The sequence below is a fragment of the Scomber japonicus genome, chromosome 2 (assembly GCF_027409825.1).
Source record: "Scomber japonicus isolate fScoJap1 chromosome 2, fScoJap1.pri, whole genome shotgun sequence".
In the NCBI taxonomy this organism is placed as follows: domain Eukaryota; kingdom Metazoa; phylum Chordata; class Actinopteri; order Scombriformes; family Scombridae; genus Scomber; species Scomber japonicus.
In genome coordinates, this window is record NC_070579.1 from 36,135,494 (window position 1) to 36,156,678 (window position 21,185).

At 37.7% G+C, this 21,185-nt stretch overlaps 1 protein-coding gene across 2 annotated transcripts in view; it reads left to right on the plus strand.

Moving 5' to 3' along the window:
• Positions 1-19,934, plus strand: part of sorcs3a (sortilin related VPS10 domain containing receptor 3a) — a 208,659-nt gene extending 188,725 nt beyond the window's left edge. For both annotated transcript variants that reach the window (XM_053328447.1, XM_053328454.1), the window contains 7 exons: positions 704-827; positions 1,379-1,491; positions 12,163-12,294; positions 12,378-12,477; positions 15,443-15,548; positions 17,305-17,465; positions 19,820-19,934. In XM_053328447.1, coding sequence (XP_053184422.1) covers positions 704-827; positions 1,379-1,491; positions 12,163-12,294; positions 12,378-12,477; positions 15,443-15,548; positions 17,305-17,465; positions 19,820-19,878 — 795 coding nt within the window. In that variant the 3' untranslated portion in view covers positions 19,879-19,934. The remainder of the gene's footprint in view (positions 1-703; positions 828-1,378; positions 1,492-12,162; positions 12,295-12,377; positions 12,478-15,442; positions 15,549-17,304; positions 17,466-19,819) is intronic.
• The last annotated feature ends 1,251 nt before the right edge of the window (positions 19,935-21,185 follow it).

Sequence of the window (21,185 nt, forward strand, 5' to 3'; positions counted from 1 at the left end):
CAGCTAGGTTTCCATCGAAAAGTAGTGAAATTTAGGTTGAAACAAGTCAAGGTGTCAAGATAAACATCTGTTGAGTCAGGAGTAATTAGACCTCATGTGACATTTCTGTCTGTTTCTTTTATTAATTTGACAATATAGTCTCACAGATCCATGCATATCTGATGTTTTTGTCTGCCATTGTTTTTCGTCTTCTTGGTGGAACACAACCTTCAGCGGGCGTTAAAGTGACATTAACGTCGTAAACATCATGTCAGTATTTCTACTCAGGTTTTTGTATGCTCCACTTGTGAAATGTGAATAAAAAGAAGTGGATGGTATGGTACCTGTTGGCATTGCTTGACAACTGTTAGTTACATTGCCATAAAAGTTGACACAGACATCCCTGGTACCCATAGGACAAATCTTTAATGACTTTGGTGATCCTCTGATTCTTCATCTACCCCGACCAGAAGGAAAAGAACTGTAGTCATGTTTTGAAACATAGCAGCCATCGTAGTACTTAAGGATAACTTCATATTGTTCTAAAACAATAGCTTTTTGTGAATCTGCAAGTCATACCACTGATTGACCTCAGACACCACTCTGATGAAGGCAAGACATCTGAAAGTGTTTGGTGAATGACGCATGGTGTACTGGGAGAAGAGCTGTGCTATGTTCGTGTGAAATGTAATATTTTTTGTAACTTTACCTTCTTTGCTTAAAGCCAGTGATAAGCTTGGATGGGAGTATCTCACACACCTTCCCAAATGAGGGAATGCACACCATCACTGTCCAAGTGGCTGCAGCAAACAGCATACTACAGGATACCAAGACCATAGCTGTCAAAGGTCAGTATTGGTTTTCTAATTGCTTGTGGGAGCTCATAACAAGTGCTAACAAGTACTATTGGCATCTACGAACTTTGTAAAATGCTAACAAAGGGCTGTTTTGTTGGAAGCAATTAAATACTTCCAAATGCATCCTTTCAGACTACTTGTTCCCAAATGCCAGATAATCTTCAGACTCTGTCTTGTGTAAAATGTGACATAAAACTGCTCCTACTTGAGTGAAATATATCACATTAGCATACTGTTAGAATGAATATGTATTCATCTGGAATAAAGTAATCCAACTGCAAGTATCTGTAAAATGCAATGATTTATTACCAGTGGATGAATTGGCGAAAAGCTGTGACATTTTCTAATTATCTAGAAGTGCATCTGGTACATTTAGCCAAAGGGAAGTGCAGGGGGATATGAGAAACCCTCTTCTTTTTCATCAAGTGTTAACTACCTGAAACTCAACTTGAGCAAAATGACAGTTGGCACAGCTCCTTGAGAATAATGCCCCCGGATCTCAGTGAATTAATGGCTGATTCTCCCCCGACTCTTCTCGACAGAATTCTTCAAATCTCTACTTTTATCTTTCTCCCCTAATCTGGACGAGTTCAACCCCGACATACCCGAGTGGAGACAGGATGTGGGGAGAGTAATTAAGAAGGCTCTGCTCCAAGTGAGTGATTTTCATTTTCTCTCACCTTCCCCCCCCCCCCCACTCTATTTTTCCTCTCATTCTTCTGTCTCTTCGTCTTCTGCTTTACTCTGTCTTTTTTATCCCCTACATTCTTTCTCACCCTGCTATTTCTCAGTTATTTCCTATACCCCTATTACTTGTGCTGCCCAATACTCTGGGCTCATTGGTGCGGCAAGAGAACGCCCTCGGGCCACCCTGTGATTCATCATCAGACAGGTGCGAAGACGCCTCTGCTTTTCCTTATCTCCCAAGATGGCTTCATGAGTGCTGATTCCTTCATTTTAAAAGTCATAGATGAAATTATATCAAATCAGGTCGGTCTGGACGTGCAAGCGACGATACCTGTAACTGCGTCTAATGTGTGTGCGTGTCAGCGTACTTGAACGTAGGAGGGGTGTGCGTGCTCTGACAGTGTGTGGGAAGCTCACCCATCATTGTTAAGTGCTACTCATCTCCCCATTCACAGCTCATGAGTGGTGGACTGCGTTTAGTGGTGCTGTGCTCTCGGGCATCTTACCAACCAACTGAACACTAGAGCTGCAGGTGGGTGCTTTTGGAAGAATATTTTAAATGGGTGAAGAGGATCTCATGAATAACCTAGATAACCCAGACACATATACTTTGAGTCAATTGATTTTACAACTCAAACCGGACTGTAATGACAACCCTAACCCTAACCCTAATCCTAAACCCTTTACTCAGTTTTCATTATATTACGTTTTTAAATTGTATTAAGACATTATATTTAGAAATTGCTTTTCTCCATCAAGACCATAAGTAATGCATTTCTGCTACATTATTTAGACTCAATCAATATTAACAATCCTGTACACACACTGGTTTTATTTATGTTTGAACTCACTGGACTGAAGCTGTAAATTTCAGCCTTAAATTAAAGTCTTGTTGATGCATTCATGAGCTGTTAAGGGCTAGTGTAATTTACATCCAGTCCAAACAATAAAAACGACAATATAGGTATAAAATTCAGACCGGGAAACATTACCTACAGGCTACAGTAATATTTATGCCATTTAGTGGTCGTAGCAATTATGACCTAGGGCAGTAGGGCAGTTTAGGTGATACAGTACAGACTGGTTTGATAAGGTGATTTTTGAGTTGGGTTCAGGGGCGGACTGGGACAGGAATTTGACCATTCCAGGTCACCATTTCCATGCAGACTTCTAATTTTTTATTCTAACCCTATTTGTTGTCATAATGGTTCAAATAAATTTGGGAGTGACCAATAAGCTCTCTATTTGAATACAGTATTTTCATTGAAAACCCTTTATTCAAATGTGATAGCCTATTTCAGTCCTCTCTGTATATGTGGCAAATGAATCAAATGAAAAGTAAAGACTATTAATGACAGCAAACTGCAGCAGACTAACATTAACTGCTCCTCTCCTCTCTCTCAGTGTAACAGACAGTGGTGGAGAGCTGTCAACAACTTAAATCAGTTTTACAACACAATCTCTATGAAAAAGACTCATGATGAATAATACTGGTGTAAAGGATGTGATTGAATGATATAAACAAAAACTATAACCTTCTTGACTGACCTGCCCTCCTGGGGAACACTCCTGGTGTCACTTATTTTACTATATTTAGCTGCATCAGTGGCTCCACCTTTCCTTTTCTTCTGTCCTTCTCCCTCTCTGCTCCACCTTTCCTCTCTTTTGTCCTTCTCCCTCTCTGCTCCACCTTTCCTTTTCTTCTGTCCTTCTCCCTCTCTGCTCCACCTTTCCTCTCTTCTGTCCTTCTCCCTCTCTGCTCCACCTTTCCTTTTCTTCTGTCCTTCTCCCTCTCTGCTCCACCTTTCCTTTTCTTCAGTCCTTCTCCCTCTCTGCTCCACCTTTCCTTTTCTTCTGTCCTTCTCCCTCTCTGCTCCACCTTTCCTTTTCTTCTGTCCCTCTCCCTCTCTGCTCCACCTTTCCTTTTCTTCTGTCCTTCTCCCTCTCTGCTCCACCTTTCCTCTCTTCTGTCCTTCTCCCTCTCTGCTCCACCTTTCCTTTTCTTCTGTCCTTCTCCCTCTCTGCCCCACCTTTCCTTTTCTTCTGTCCTTCTCCCTCCCTGCTCCACCTTTCCTCTCTTCTGTCCTTCTCCCTCTCTGCTCCACCTTTCCTTTTCTTCTGTCCCTCCATTTCTCGCAACTTGAATAACAGGGCAGATTAAATTTGTTTGATTGCTGTTCCACGCCGAATAGCGTGATTAAGTAAGTGGATTTGATTGGTCCAGGCATCCGGCTACTCATTCTTGCTCACTATATTGTTGCTGGTGAAGTTGACTGTTAGTCAGGCCAGAACAACCATCAGGCCATCAGGAATTGTCCCGGTGGCCTGATGTGCAGTCCACCTGTGGTTGCGTGGATAGATAGATAGATAGATAGATAGATAGATAGATAGATGGATAGATGGAAAGATGGAAAGATGGAAAGATGTGGATTTTGCTGCACTGCTGTTTGCTTCTCTTTTCCAACAGCGAGTGTTGTGTTTTCAGCTGCATGTTGAGACATTGTTTTGTCCCCCTCTTGCCAGGGTGATAAAGGTTCCATAACTATAAGAAGTATAAACCACTTTCCAAAACCATGATTTTTCCCAAACCCAACCCAAGTGATTTTGCTGCCTAAACCTTAAACACAGCGTCTCACACCATAAAACAACAACAGTTTTGGAAAGTGGCATATTCTGGTGGGCATCCATAATATAGACTGGAGGTCCACTAGATGGAGTAAATGTGACTTTAGGTCATTTTTTACCAGCTGAATGTTTGACCCTTACTGTTTTTATCACTAACTATATAAGTCAAAGAGAAGTGTATTTTTGAAAAAAAGCAGGTTGTGATTGTCACAGTTAAACTATATTGGCTAATTTGGGCACTTATTGTAACCTCTGACTAGGTTGTACATGCATAGGTGCTAGTAGTCTATATTGCTTTATGGTGATATGGTACGCTGCATTAACAGTGCAAGTGTTTTTATTTGTCACAGTGCTGCAATGTTGTATATAAAATGTATATAATCTGTCACACCTGTTCCTACCTTATTTTTAAGATACTTTGTGCAATACCATTAGTTTATGTACAGTTATGCTTTATATTACACCGTGTTAAAAACCAAACTGCTCTGGGGCTCCAGACTCTCAGAGGACACCAGCTTTACTATTTGGCAATTAACTTGTGCTAATTTCAAATTGTTAGTTTTTCTTCCTTCATTACATCATAGTTACTTACACTTCTGTTCATTTTGGCCTAATGTATTTAGTGAGGAGAAACCATAGTGTCATTAACATCAATCAACAACAATCATTATTTGGAAATTGTCTTAAATATCTTGTCTATTAGTGGATGAGGACCAGATAAAGTCATGCAGTTTTACAGTGGGAACCCCTACTTACTTGAATGGAGTCATAGCTCTAGGGTTACAGTATATAAACACTATCACAGCATTCCCTTGAAGTGAAGTAAAATTGAACAGTAGATGAAAATAGTGACAGTTCCAATATGTGCTTTTTTATCATATTATACTTGTGGACAGTGGCTGATATGTCACTTTTGTTTGTTTTCATCTTTTCACATTATCCCGTTAGAGTTTGAAGTCAGCCGTTCCCCATATGAAAGGGCTGTAGATCTGTTTATGAGGCTGGTGCTGACAAAGTTCATTTCCAGACAAACATATTATCCAAGTGGTGACAGGAAGGCTTATTTTTCCTCTATTTTGTTATGGTTGAGAACTCTTGCTTGAGGCAGAGGCCAGTACAGAAACTGATGGCTTTTCAACATAGTAAACAACTCCCCAACAATAAAATAGAAGATGAGAAAGGGAACAACTTGCAATTAAAGTCAAGGTCCATTTAACTGGGGTGTGCTGCCGCGTAGCCCACTTGCTGAATCTTTCAAGTCATGACTTTGCACTCTTCACCTAGGCTCATTTCAGCGCTACTGCCTCCTGTCCTGAATGCACACTCAGTAATAGAGGTTATTTCATTCCAGTGTCCAGCCGCCTCCCTCTCACATTCCCTCAGTTCAAACTAATACGGTTTACAATGTCCATACTCCCCCATAGCTTCCCTCGAAGGTTAATGTAAGATATCAAGCTATCATCTCCCATTGCTTCCCCTAAGGCGCAAAATACTTTCTCATCCGACTGATGCATGGTAAATTGGCAGAGTAATGTGATATTTTCTACTTTTCACCCTTTTAAACAATTGCAATGTTGATAATTAACTTACTCTCAAATGACTATAATGCATATTGGGTTTTAAAGTGATTCTCCTCACAATTGAAAAGCAATCTGGATTCCAATTAAAATTAGGATTCATTTTATAAATACATAAATTAGAGTTAGTGTTAGTATTGGTTTAAGTGATCAGAGGTCTTAAATAGTGTTATACTTGTATAGCCTCCACAGTGGGAGCAAATGTCAGCTTACAGTGTGTAAAACATCTCAGTGGTAATGCTAGCAGCATAGCTCAAAGAATGAAAATGTCAGTCAGTTGGTACTTTGTTCCGCTACTTTGGCCCAGACCACAATATCTCGACAGTTATTTGCTATGACATTTGGTACAGACATACATGTAGTCTCCAGAGGATGAATCCTGCTGGCTTTGGTAATCACCTGACTTTTACCCTATAGGGCCCACATGAGGTTGACATTGTTGTTTTCTCAGTGCAATATCTCAACAATTTGTGGATGGACTGCTATGAAATGTGTTAAAGATACAGTATTTAAGGTCCCCAGAGGATGATTCCTATTGACATGACACATGTTTAATCTGGCTCCAACAGCAGATTAAACATTTTGAGTAAAAGATCAAGATCAATTTGCACAAATGAAATTCAACACACATTCAGGGTTCCCAGATGATGAATCCCAATGATCTCAGAGATTGTTTGACTTTTATTCTTGCGCCACAAAGGCCCAACTGGATAGATTGCCATTAAATTTGGTACAACATAATTTATTTCCAAAAGATAAACCATAATAACATTGGTGATCAACTGGCATCTCATCTAGGTCAAAATGCAAGGTTATCTGTCCAATATACATGACTAAATACCTGCAAAAGTAATGATATTCCCCATCAGCCTCAACAGTACTTTGTTTTTTAGTGATAATTAGCAAAAAGTCATTGAAGAGGGCAACCAAGGTAAAATTACTTAGTTAACTTGGTTGCCCTCTTCAATGAGTTTTTGCTAATTATCACTAAAAACATAAACATGTTAACATTTTCATTATTAGCTCAAAGCACTGGTGGTGCCTTAGAACAATCTCACAGAGAGGCTACCATGGCTGTAGACTCTTAATCATGTGTTCAGACTGAATGCAATTTTCAAAGTGCCAGATTGTATATAAAGTTAATGGTAAGACATTATAAAAAAGTATGCATGATTATACTCAGAGCAGCAAAGATTGAGGCAAAGACATGCAACACGTTCAAGTTGAGCCAAAAATTCAACAAAAACAATTTTGTAATCGTGCAGAGACAAGAGGAAAAGTAAGTTATGAAGTAAGTCAGAGGCTAATATAAGCTGCCACACACAAGCAGAGGGTCAGTTCCTATCTAGCTTACAGTTAATGTCTGTAAAGTTGGCTGTTTGGGGAGAATCAATTTGCTGAAATGGTGCAAGGCAATCATGTACTTCCCTTTATGCAACAACACACCTTTGGTCTTGTAGGCAGTTAGTTGAGCATGAACCCTGGATTACCCAGGTGACAGTGTTAGCTAAACGTTATATGGAAATGCCAAAAATGCTATCATCCATGGAAACAGTTTGGACAAGGGCAGACGCCTTCTAAAACAACTATTAGGCAGGTGATTGTAAGAACCAGTTGCCTGTTACTGTCTATCACCATCTTACCTTAGAAAAGAGCTGGATTTACTGATTGGTCCAAATCATGGTGGTCCAGACATAAATTAGAGTCTGACAAGATGGCATCTCATAATGTCATGATCTCACAAATCCATCTGCCTTGGAAGATAATTTCAAAATAAGTTCTACATGCAAAAAAACAAACAAAATATATCTACTGAATGTGTAGAACTCCAGTCCCTTTTACTTGCATGCACATGATTTTGTTTCCATGCTGAGCCCCTCCAGAGCTTCTTCAAATAGTATTTCTTCAAATAAACTTGCACATAAATATTGCACTGTGGAATCTTTTTTATCCATCCCAATATGATTTTTGTATCCAACAGTACATTTGCAAGGCATGAAAAGGGAGAGCTCCAGAACAGCCAGCCACCTTTTTATACTAATAACTTATTGCAATGAGAACAAACATGGTCCAAGTGTATTGATTTTTTTTCAGGGGCTATTACCTCTTCTATCATCCTATTCACTTTATCTCCACCTCCACTACCCCTTCTCTCATTGTAAGTCATGCCTACAGCTATCATTTGTTCACTACTTTGGTACTCAAATAGTGATTTTTGTGCTTGATAATTGATGTGCTTTGACTATACCAACTCCATTGTCCACCCAGGCACTAGAGAAAACATAAAAACATCACAGGCTCTAAAATGAAGAGTGATCACCACCCAGGCTCTGCCTTCTGTGCTTGTATAAGCGTAAGGCTTAAAACATTTTTTCTGGAAAACAAAAATCAAACAAAGAAATAGGAAAGAACAGTTGTTTGTCTTCACCTTTTCTATCAAAAGAAAAATAAGCTTTTGTCAGCTGTGGAAATTGAGATGAATCCAGAAAACTTTCGCTTAATTTGTTCTCTATTGTTTGTTTCTTATAAATAGACTTCTATTTGTTTGAAGGCAGGTTAGACTATGATATTCAGTCAATGTAATTGTTCTATGACTATTCTATCTTATTATATGCCAGGAATATCAATGGTTAACCACTGATCATTTAACCACGTTACACATGTTGATCACCAGCAGTGTTGGGGAGTAAGTTACATGTAACGGTGTTACATAATTTAATTACAAGATAAATGTAACTGTAATCTGTTACAGTTACTGAGAAAAATGTGTCATTAAATGACAGTTACTGATGAAAATGTTGATGATTACAAAGAAGATTACATCTGAAGTCACACCTTTAAGATTTTGCTCAGGAGGGTTTTTTCCTCATGTTTTAATATTTAACATGTTACTGAATACATATATTGCTGTTATTAATTCTTTGAAAACAATATTTTTTATATTATGTAAATAAATCATGATGTGGGCTTATTTGGATCACATTACCAAATAAGTCCATGCCAGAGTTTTTGAAATTTATTTTATATTCCAAAATCTACATGAACTAATGAATACATTTTCTAGTGAGAGATTAAACTTGCTCTATAAGAAATGATCTCTCTTATAAATCATGTCAGTATCCATGAAAAACACCTGAACTTAGATTTTGGAGCTTAATGGTTACACTTATATTATATTACTTTGAAAGTAATTGAAATAGTTCACTTATTACATTTTAAATAGAGTAACTAATAATCTGTTACCTATTACATTGAGCTGAAATAAGTTTTAAAAACACACATTTAATGACTGAAGTGCTGCATACAGAGTCTCTGACATTGATATTTTACCAGCCTGCATGGGGGCTAGCAGCTAGTTAGCATGACTAGCATTATTAGCATAGCCGTGCTGTACTGGTTTAAGCCTATATAGACTGTATAAAAATAGGGTGTAGCTGTGTTGTCATGGATTCAGCAGCACCATACTGGGAATGTGACAGGTGTTTACAGTGTTGTGTGCTCTGAAAGACTTCATGGCGTGGATATAAACTTAACTGACAGTCTATCTAGTTAGGTACATTAGCTATGCCATTGATAGCTACCGTGACTAAATGCATTGAAAACACTGTGAACAAGGATGAGCTAAAAGTAAAGCTAACCAGGACTAACAAGCTAGCTCTCACAAATAAAAGCTGCATTACAGCCTTTCATAAAAATAAACAGGTTAGTTGTTGGTCTTTCAAAAGCAGAATTAACTGGAACTGACATCGCTATTATACGCTTCACTAAATTTGTTGCTACGTTATTATTGCTGATTCACTCTTTACTGATGAATGTTTAATTAATTTCAGATGGAGAAAAGTCAGGGAGTTTCAGTAGGATTCATTCTGTGGACACAATTAATGTCTGTACCAGATTTCATGGTCATTTATAATTATAATGAACAGACAGACATGGGTACAAAACATGTACATTTACCATGATGGATGCTTTTCACACACTTCTACAAATTAAACTGCAAAATTATGCAGCTAATCTCCTTTCTAATGCCTATACGGAAAGTAGTGTGATGTTCATATTAGCCTACACAGTAAACATCTGAATTTGACAATAGAGATGCAGATTTATCCCATGTCTCATACCAGAGGTCAACAGTGGCATTTTCGTTATTTAACGATATAATAATATAGAAATATAATTCCAATCTATCAATAACCTTCATCAAGTAGTTTCAGTTCTCTGATCTTAATCTAGCATTGAACATTTCACACATTCTGTACAATATGAACACAATGTCTGATGTGTTACTAGACTAGAAGAGGACTATAATAAAGGTCATTATGCATTTAACACACTGTCTTCTTGTATATCTCACTCTGTTGCACCCTGTCTCAGTTTTACCACCTCTCTTTTTCACTCTCTACTTCTCTCCCTCAATCAAACAATAGTATAGAACAGCAGTAGTTGAGAGGGAAGATAGTAACGCCACTGCTTGTTGGTGATGAAAAGTGAATAAACTAATGCACTGGTGTCAAAAAGTACCAAAATACTAACATTTAACTCGCCATTATTTTTAATGGATTTGTTTTACGCTTAGTACATTTACATTTGATATTCAATTAAAAAAATGTTTGCTGTAGTTCATAAATCATGTCACATCTTATCAATTAGTAACTGACATTACTCTTTAAAATATATAAAAAAAAACAATAACCAGCACCATGGATATTTCAAAGGTATTTTTTTTTCTTTCTTTGTATGTTTGAAGCATTTACTCAAAACATGTCCAAAGAAAACATATTCCATACTCGATTATAAAAAAAACCAAAAAAAAACAGAAATGACATGTAATAAAACATAATTTACATCATCTAACACTCTTTGAACAAGGTGAAAAAGTCAGGCACTTGAAAACCAACTCTTGAAACGTTGCCTGACTGAAAAACAGGCATTTATATCTTTAATGAGAGTTTAAATACATAATTAAATTATGTGACAACTGTAAAATAATCTTTAATAGAAGGTTATGCGGCATCCTGCAGTTTATAAGAGGGTGTAGACCCATTACTTTTATTTTGTGCATGTACTTTCATATGTGCACATAAAAAGCTTTTATACCTAAAACTACCATCAGATTGGTGACAGTGTTTATACCACCATTTATATGTTAGTGAATCACAATCATTCTGATCTGACGGGCCTATGCCTGCTATTAATTTCTTGATATAAGGAAAGTTCTGTTGGAGCTGTGCAGCAGTGGAGAGAGCTGTCATTCATTGCAGAGAGGACCATGATGGTAAAAGTGTGACAAACTTTACTGCTAGTGAAATACAAACAATAGTTCAGTTAGTAGAAGCCAGAAAAAGCAGATTTGGCTAATGAACATGTCATTGGTACCAACATTTGGAGCACAGTAGTGAACACACCCTGCATACCTGTTGCACCACTACTGCGCAGTACATCCATAACTAAATAAAATGTTGGTAAATGTATAGATCTGTGCAACTGAACTAAATAAATCTCTACTGCTCAGCCAATTAATCAGAGTCACATTATAATATGGACATTTCAATATATAAGCTACTGTCATTTAAAAGTAGGATGTTTATAATTTGTGCAGTTCTAAATTTGTTTGCAGAGTGAGAGCAAATTCATGCATGAACATATTAATATATACATATTAATATATATACATATGAATGAATCCTGGATTTGTACTTAAAACATTCATACATACGGTTTAAGCACAGTTTTATGAGGACCACCCAACAAGCCCTGATGACTTCTCCTGCACATTTCTCTTTTGTTAGTCATTGTTCTCTTTTCTAATCTCAATATACTGCATGTATTATGTACAATCTTTTGCATTATGCATCTATTTTCTTTAATATGCAATGAATGAAAATAAAAAAAAACAGATTTGTATGTAGGCGCTGATTGTGAATGAGGCCCATTGACTTTACTAGTAAAGGACTGTGCTATATAAATAAAAATGTGTTAGCTTTGCTTTAATACAGTCCAGTAAGTCATTGTTGGATACTTGGTAACAGTTTTTATACATAAACTAGGATGTTTTAGCATGGAGTAACTCCAGCAGCTACATACAGTACCTAATATACAGCAAAGCTAGTTCAGGCAGTCATCCCGAGTCTGCTGCTATACTCACATGCTATACTCTTCTCACTGCAACATTTATCCAGCACTTGTTTAATTAGCTTGGAGCATTCTTGTGAGGAATGACCAGATCAGAGTCTTGATGCCAAAGATGAATACAGTTCCTATCTCACTCAGTAATCTATTTCATATCTATTTCACAGCCAGCAAGGCTGACATAACCGATGTATGATTTAATGGTCCCAGCAGTGCCAGCACAAAGTTGCACGTTTTTTTTATTTTATTTATAACGCTTGCCTGTCACAACTTGATAGCTAATGGAGCATGTTCCTGCCTCTCCACAGGTATCTGACTTCCCAGAAGAGCAGCTTTTGGTAGCTGTGTTCCCGGGAGTTCCGACAGCTGCTGAGCTCTTCCTGTTACCTCACAAGAATCAATCGGAGGGGAAGAAAAAGAGCGAGGAGGAATTAGAGCAGGTACGGGAGACTATGATTGTATTTTAACTTGATAAATTGTATTATTCAGACTGAAAATATACCATGTCGTGTCTGTTTAACAGGTGTCTGACATCATTGTAAGTGCGCTGAACCAAAATTTGGTGGAGTTCGAGCTGAAGCCTGGTGTAAGGGTGATTGTGTACAACACACAATTAACACTGGGTAAGAAACATTTGCTCTCTTTGCTTCCAATACTTTCATTAAGTTATCAACCTTAATATGAACTTTGCAGGGTAATTTTGTTATGCCCTAGTATTTTTTCATTTTTTCATTTTGAAGTGCCAAGAAATAGAAAAGTAATAATCATATTTTGACAACAAGATTTTTTCTTTGGTCCACCAATTAAAATTCTTGTCAGTCTGCCTCCATCCCAGGCAAAAGAACACAGGGGAGTGTGGGAGGGGTTTGATTTTAAGTGGAGCTCCTTGAGACGAGGGATCTTTTTATGCCTGCCATCAAAAGCTGAACATCTGTTCTATTTCTTTTACAGCCATCCAACCACAAAATGAGTGTTACGCCGAGTATAATTATGTTGAATATTTAGTCCTTGAGAAAGAACACTGTACAATTTAAGGGCAGAAGCAGAATTAAAAAAGCTTGAAGAATCAACAGCTCTGTTCGGTTTGTAACTGCTGGAAATAGAAAGGTTGGTTGGGTACGAGACCTTCAAATGCACTCCTGCCAAAAAGAAACAAATTGCTAATATGGGTTTCAACTCCATGCTGAATTCATGCGGGCGAATCAGTTTTGAATAATGTTGTCGGTCTGGAAAAATACACTTTTACTGGCTTAGTCCGTGATAGTCCTCCACAAGTCTTGTGTCCCACAGCTGGACGGATCTTACACTGACTTCATTGCTTGGCTGCTTTCATTAGGCACACGGTCTCTGGAGGCACGCAGCCGTGAGTTGTCTGTAGCTCAAAGTGCTAGGTATTAACAGCCTGGCATGTGCTGCTCGGTGACGTTCTGTGGTTTGCTGCACTCTAATGACATTGGAGGTGTACCCAGCTGGATCCCACTTTATATTTCACCTCCCAAGAAAAGGTCTAAAAAGCCTTCAAGCTGCTTGAGAAAGGTCACCGGTGTATGTGCCTCCGTCTCTGAGCTGAAGGTCCTCGCACGGAAATGAAGGGAAAATGCAATATGATTTCCTTTACAATGACAGATATTATTGCACTCTCCAAAATAATGAGAGGAATTTAAGCAAAAACCATGTGCTGTGACATTAATCGCAGGAAGAGCTTATTTGAGTTGGGCTCTCGTTGGAGATAAATGTGAGCAAGTGCATCTGAACATTTCAAATCCACCTGAAATGGATAAATTATATTCTTCTTATGACCTTTTTAGATATTAAATATACACACCTCATCTCAGTGCATCATTGTTGTGTGTCAGTGTATGAATGGGTTAGTAGTCTTAGGCCTGGTTCACACCGGGCACGGAAGCGCTGCGATTAGCTGCGAAGCACCGAGGAGCGGAGCTACTTTCCTTTTGGCGCCCATGTTAACCAATGGTGTCGTTCACATAGGAAGCCCCGCGCCGTGCAGTGATCATTTCGGCGTCTGGTCCATTTTCTCCGTGTGCCGCGGCCGAATCTGTCAAGCCGGACAGGAAGTCAAACAAAGCAACAACGAGAGAATCCGGTTTTCTAAATAAAACATGTCAAAATAAAACTATTTTTCAATAATTAAACACGCCGTTTGACGAATGTGGTGTGTGTGTGTGTCTAATCAGAGCATGAGATGAACGAACACACACACACACACACACACACACACAAAAGAGAGAGGGACACAGAGTGGGCTGGCTATAAGGGGTGGGGTGTCATACACACACAAACAGAGACAGTGAAAAAACAGCTCCACGTGTGACAACAGAGGAGCCAAGGAGCAGGGCCGCTTGCCGACCGGTGCGGGGAAATACACCTCTGGTGTGAACTGAAGGTCTGTGGCACGCGCGAGAATTTCCAAGTGCTGCGCTTCCGTGCCTGGTCTGAACCAATCGTTAGACTTTTGGACCCTGCTACTGTTTGTATTTGTAATATATAATGTATACTGTCATTTACCTTATTAATTGTAAAGTTAGTGCACATTAGTCAACATTATTCAGTTAAACACAGTTTCCAACAATGTTAGTTAACAACATGTAATTTAACCCTCCTGCTGTCTCTCGTCAACCAAACAACTTTTGTGTTTATAAAGCATAAGGTATACATTATCACCCAATTCTGTGTTAGACCTTTTTAGCCAACTTCATTCCAACTTATTACCACAGGTTTTACACATAGTTTTGGAAAATATGGTAAAAATGCCCCAAAGTTATTGGGGATATTACATGACTTTTGTGACTTTTTTCAAAATGTTTCATTTTTATTTTGCAAATCAATGTCCATGAAGTTACCATGTATGGTTCCTCACTGGTCTGGGGTAAAACATTTACCAATATAAAACTTCCACATGGTTCTACAACCTCACAGAGAGGCATGGGGAGGCTATTTTGGATGTTTACAGGAAGTTACCAAATACAGTTATTCTCCCGATAAAGGGTTGATTATCATTAATATGATTTAAATGCAGCAAATGTAGCCAAATGCTTAACTACCCTCTACAGTTATACACAATAGGTAGTCTAATTTAAATGACTAAATATGTCTTTTGACCATGGGACTCCAGAATGACACAAAGGAGTATTTTCCAATTGTGCGCCCCATTAGCGGTTATCACCAGGACTTTATTTTTCTGTGCTTTCCAAAACCAATAACACATCACTGTTAAAAAATGAGGTTTTATGATGTGACAATGCTGTGTTTAGGCACAGGCACAAAACACTTGGTTAGGTTCAGTGAATGATCATGGTTTTCAAGCTGCAAGAAATAGCCTAATAGGCTCTTTCGGCCCACTGTGGTTCTGATTTATTTTCATGAATAAAAACACTTCAAACCCCAGGGAGTGATTTTCACAAATCACACTCTGGGGACAAAGCACATTTATTTAGACTATTCAGATAGAAATAGGCCTGATTTATGAATGATAAATTGTTATATGTGGTTATTCACTGGATTCCAACAACTGTGCCTCTACTGTATGTGTAACAATAGAAGAATCTCTGTCTTGTCTGTCTTCCACAGCACCCTTGGTGGATTCAAACCCTAGACACAGCAGCTCAGCTATGCTGATGCTCCTATCAGTGGTGTTCCTGGGCCTAGCAGTGTTCCTCATCTACAAATTCAAGAGGTACACACCCTTGTGATTTCTTCTACCTGCTGCACATAGTTTAGTAGACTGTATATCTGTAACCACATTATCTATTATTGATGATATCAGAGCAGCACATTATGGACCAATCAATTACAATTGCGCCTTGAGATTTGACGTACCCCCCCCCCCCTAGAGGTTGTAGATATACTTGCAGCATCATTCCAATGCATGAAGCACATGCACCGGATTTAATCAGTGATCAAATGCGGAGAAAACGACCATTTAATATGCCGTTGCTGTGCCTTGGCTGTTATTTGCTGAATAAATTATTCATACTCAAAATGATTCTCTTGAAAAGTCGGAAGGAAATGGAAAAGCTGTCATTAATTATGGATATGAATTTTTCCCATTAGTCTAAAGAGGATGCATTTTTCAAGAAATCTCACAGTTGACAAAATAGTGCAATTAAGAACCAAAATGAATAGTAATTGGAAATAAATTGGATGGTGACTAAATAAAGATGTATATTAGCTGTTATAAATACAGATGGGAAAATATACCACTGTTACTGTAATTTGCCTGTAAATTAGTTATTGAGGAATGATTATAGTCTACACAACATTGAACGTTGGCATGTCATAGCAGATCAGCACGATGGAAGAGGACATTTCTTTGAGGTTAGTTGTGAAATATATTAATGGGTTTGCACTAAAAGTTTGTCATTTCAGAGCTATTTATGACTTATGAAGAAAAAGTTGAATGTGTTTATTTTCACTCTCAGAGGGAATGGTTGATCTTAGTTTAATGGGAGTTTCAATGAATGTGACTCTTGATTCCTTCTCAGGACATTTCCTTGGAAGGTTGATGTCATTTGGTCATTTGTAATAACAACCTACATCTAATGTGTTAAAAAAATCACAAATTAACAACTACATATGAGCCTAGACGTAATGAATATGTACTTAACCAAATAAACCAATCTGTTCCTTACTCAGAAATTTTCCAGATAATACTTTTTGTCATTTCAATTTTTACTGAATTTTCAATGATAACAGTAACTTCCATAGATGCAGGGTTGGTGATAGAGGTATTGGTTCTGGTTCTGGTGTAGAACTTATGAAACATGGTCTATAGACAAGAGGATTATTAAATAATCAGAAATAAAAATGCAAATAAATCTAACTCAAATTCAGTTCATAAAAGAGTGGAAGGGGGTGTACAATATTCAGTCACTGGTAACTTTGAACCAATTTTCATCAGTCCTTGTAAAGGTCCAAAAGAACTCCAAAGCGATTGTTCCATTGTCCACGTTCCTGTTGAGACTCATGAGATGTGTCATTTATCCAGTCCTTCAGGTCTGGAGACACAGCAGTTTTCAAATGTTTGAAGATAATTCTGTAGGCTGTAACCAAAGCTACCATAATAACAGAAAATATTCTTTTTGATACATTGGATACTTGAGAACTAACCCCTAATAAACACCAAGCAGGAGTCAGGAGGATTCCTGTACCCAAGCAGACACAACTTCAACTCAGAATGGTATCACTAATCCACATTCCCAGCTACAGTGCAGGAAGGTTCCTACCTCTGTTTTACCTTTCCAGCATTAATTATCATTCATTAGTTTCATTTTATAAAGTCTTGTTGGGGTATGGTAATATCTATGTCCAGATAATTAATAATAAATGTTACCCTAACCTGTAAAATAAAGTGTTTTCCCCACCAAATGTTGCAAGAAAGACAAGATGTTTTTTTTTAAACATCGTTATCGTCTCTCTTCACAAATCTATAGAAAAATACCTTGGATCAACATATACGCTGAGGTGAACCAGGAGAAAGAACAGGAGATGATTGGCTCAGTAGGCCAAGGAGACAGCACGCCTAAAATCACGCTGAGTGAGTTCTCCACATCCAAAGAACTCATGGAGAAGGAACTGGATGCCAGGGTCAAAAGTAAGTAAAAAGCTTCCATACTGAATGAACATTATCACACTGTCAGTTCCTTGAAAGGGCTTGTGATTAGGCGAGTCAGGATTTGTTTCTTTCATGAATACATAAGACAGTTTTGGAGTAAAAAGTCAATTCGATAATAGATTCAATGTGTGCAGATTCACCCCTTAGGCACACTTTAGTTATTTGAATTTGGATTATTTTTTAAACAGAGAATTGGCAACTTAATCTCCTTTTAGCATTTTTAATTATTCAGTGAACATGAAAGCAGAAGGGAGCCACAGACTAGAGACAGTACTGGAAGGGTTTTAATGGAGTAAAGAGTGGATTCCAGCAAGACTCGCAGCTCTGAGAACAATGAATAATTAATAAAATCAACACGTTTAAGCATGTGGCCTCGGGATTCAATAGGCCAGCTGCAGCGTAAAGACAGAGGCCTTAATAACTTGTTTAAAGGGAATATTTCAGCCCAACACAAAAAACAACAAGTTGTCAAAAGCAAATTAGCCACATATTGCTTACTTTGACCTTATATGAAGCTCAGAGTCTGTTTTTTTTCCCGCATTACCAACAATATGCATTACAGGTCATCAGGTCAATGCATTCTCTGGATACATTTGGCTCTGGAATAGTTTCATAACAGTTAAAGCTCCTGTACTTTCACAGTTTAGGATTCTTAGCTGATTTTGACCTCGCTGCTGAAAAATATAATAGCTGTAGAAAATGGAAACAGGTCTTTCAAGCACCAGCCATCAGTATTCTGCTTTAAATCCATCTTAAATCCAGGCTGCGGCTCATTTTAACCAAGAAAATATATCAAGTAATGCTGAAAAGCCCTGTTCAGAGAAGTGAAAATACACCAGATCATTAAAATACACATTCATGTAGTTCAATAAACATTTGTGTCCACTCCAGTGCTAATATAAGAGAGTATGCCAAAAGAAAAGAAAATGTTATAGTGAAGGGGTGAACTGTTTCTCGGACTTAGTGTAAGATTTGAACAGTTTGTTATTAACCTCCTAAATGAATGGCAGATGTTCAGAGGGAGTGGAGGCATTCATTTGTGGATTGATTATTTTCAGTCATTGAAGTCATGCTTCATAGAGCTGTATTTTAAAGGATAAGGCTGATATTAGTCTGTATGTTTTCATACTGCCAACAAAACCAACAATGGGCCTCATGCAAGAACCTTTCTGTCTATCTTAAATGTATCTTACTGTTTTGGTGAGATGGACCTGTACGGGTGGGATTCACCAAACACAGTAAATTAGCATAATTGATGCCCTCAAAATGCCATATAAGGTCAGCAGGCGTCCAGCAAGTTGTAGAGAAGCTTCATTCTTCAAAACTCAAGACTCAAGACAAAACTCAAGACTAAGAAGAAGAACTTGACGAGCTCTGAGACTGAGGTCCTACTCTCAGAAATGGATAAACAGAAACACAGATTATTTAGTAGCTTAAGAGGTGGAATTAAAGGCCACGTAGAAAAACAAAGAATGTGAATAAATGACCAGTGCTGTGAAGCCTGTCTCCACTGTTGCATGCACCGTCACAGACATAAAAAAGGTTTGATATAAAATTGAATGCTAAAAAACATCTTGCTAGGGTAGTAAAACCAAACCATTACCTCCATACAACTGTTTCTTGCATGAGGCCCATTGTGTTTATCTGAGTGTTTTCCCAATACAATACCCTTTTTAATCTAAGGTTTATTTAGGGTTAGTGCCCTTCACAATTCAGTTCTGTTTGGAAATAGGGTTAGGGTGAATTGTGGCCTCACTTGTGCAAACTCGTATCACTTATCTTTTCTTTATCTTATATCTTATCTTTTGAATGATATTTTGTCCCAAGGGCACATTAGGTCATATTTGTGGCCTTAAGCCCATTGTTTAGTCTTTTAATCTTAAATTTAGCAATTTAAAAAAAAAGAGGGAAAAAAGTATTGTGTATTTTTTTGAATCAGCAGGGCACTGGAAAATGTTTCACAAGCAGGAGTTCATAGTGCATTTATTAGGGACTATTTTCAGCCGTGGATTAATACACATATGCTACTCTATTAAACATTTCTAGCAGGAAAAGAGTGTACATGTGTTTGACTCAAATTAAATGACAGTGCCCATGTTCATAATAATGAAGCAACAGAGAGGCTCATTGATGTGTTTTAATAGTTTTTGGACAACAACGGACATGTGCCATAGTTGGACATTAACACATGTCCATGGTGTCAGTGTCAAAGTAGTTATTTGTCTTTTAGCCATTTAAGCAGCTCTGTCTTTGTTCTTGGCTTGGCTTGTTTCTAAAGCATCTTTGTTCTTGGCTTATTTTTTTCTTCTTTCGTTTCATTTGTTTCTGCTCAGGGGGAGTCGGAAATGCCTACGAGAGCACAAGGGAGATTCCAAACTGTACTAGTGTGTAAAGCCGGCGAGCGCAACAATTTATGTACAGAGCAAAGTATTACAGTGTCGGGGGTTCTCTTTTTTCTGTTTTGTAATTCTCAACACAACTGTTGTTAATAGTTTTCTAAGGGACCTCATTTATACAGACTTGCATGGATGTCTCGTTCAACAACATCCATGCAGCAAATGTCAATTTACTCAATGAGATCATTGTAATTACTGGCCAAACTTACTCCGTTTTGTGGATGCTACATAACAACATTCATTTGCAGAGTGAAATATCTGTTGTGGAAAACTATGAAAAGTTATGTAAATTTCCTAAGGAGTTTGCTTTGAAAATCATTTCTGCCTATATATAGACTATAATGTATGAGTCTTCAATCAAACAGGGAATATTATTGAAATGTACAATATTATTATCTGTTCTGTTCAATGTATATATTATTACTTTCTACATGCTCGTAGTCTGAGTACCATGGCGACGACAGGACATTTGACAACGGTCCGTTTTTGAAAGTGTGTTTAAACAGTCAAACATTACTTAAAGAAATCAACTTTGTTTTGATAAGGTCCTTGACTTGTGCATGTTCTAATTGAGGACACGATTTCTGTGTTGTAGATAAACAAGTGTTGTAAATAGTTATTTTTTAATCATTCATCAGAAGAGCTCAATCGATTTCGCCTAGACTTCTGTTCTGCTCTTATTTTCTTCATTCACTGTCAGGTGATATGTATCTAGTAGCAGGGGTTTATCTACTCATGCAGGTAGAACTGCATTGGTATGTTACAGACTGAACTTCCCTCCAATGACATGAAAAGGATCAACATGAACATGTTCTATGTGTTTATATTTTCATGAAACATATACAGTATAATATATAGTCCAACATTTTTACATAGATGACAGTCTTTATCTGAACTTAGCATTGTTTGCCATCGGAATCATTACAGTAAATTTTGTCTTTGAGTCAACGGCTCTGAAATTTCTGACTTGGCCTCTGAGCAAAAGCTGATTCAGGATCAAATATTATATATTATATATTATATCGTGGCTGCCAGTGATCATATTCACAATATCATCATGTTGGGAGAAACATGAAGACATTCATTCCAAAACCTTCTGATATGTGATAATATATACACATCATCTAGAATACCAGTAGACCTGGGGTTGGGTTCTGATAGCTGCTTTATTCTTTATTTGGTTCCTGTCCAAATTTGCTAAGCTCTGATGCTAATAAACCTTTTTCTGTCTTACTTTTGATGAGCAAGATTAATTTACACAAAATAATATTAATCTTCTCATCTTTAGCCAGAACTTAAAATG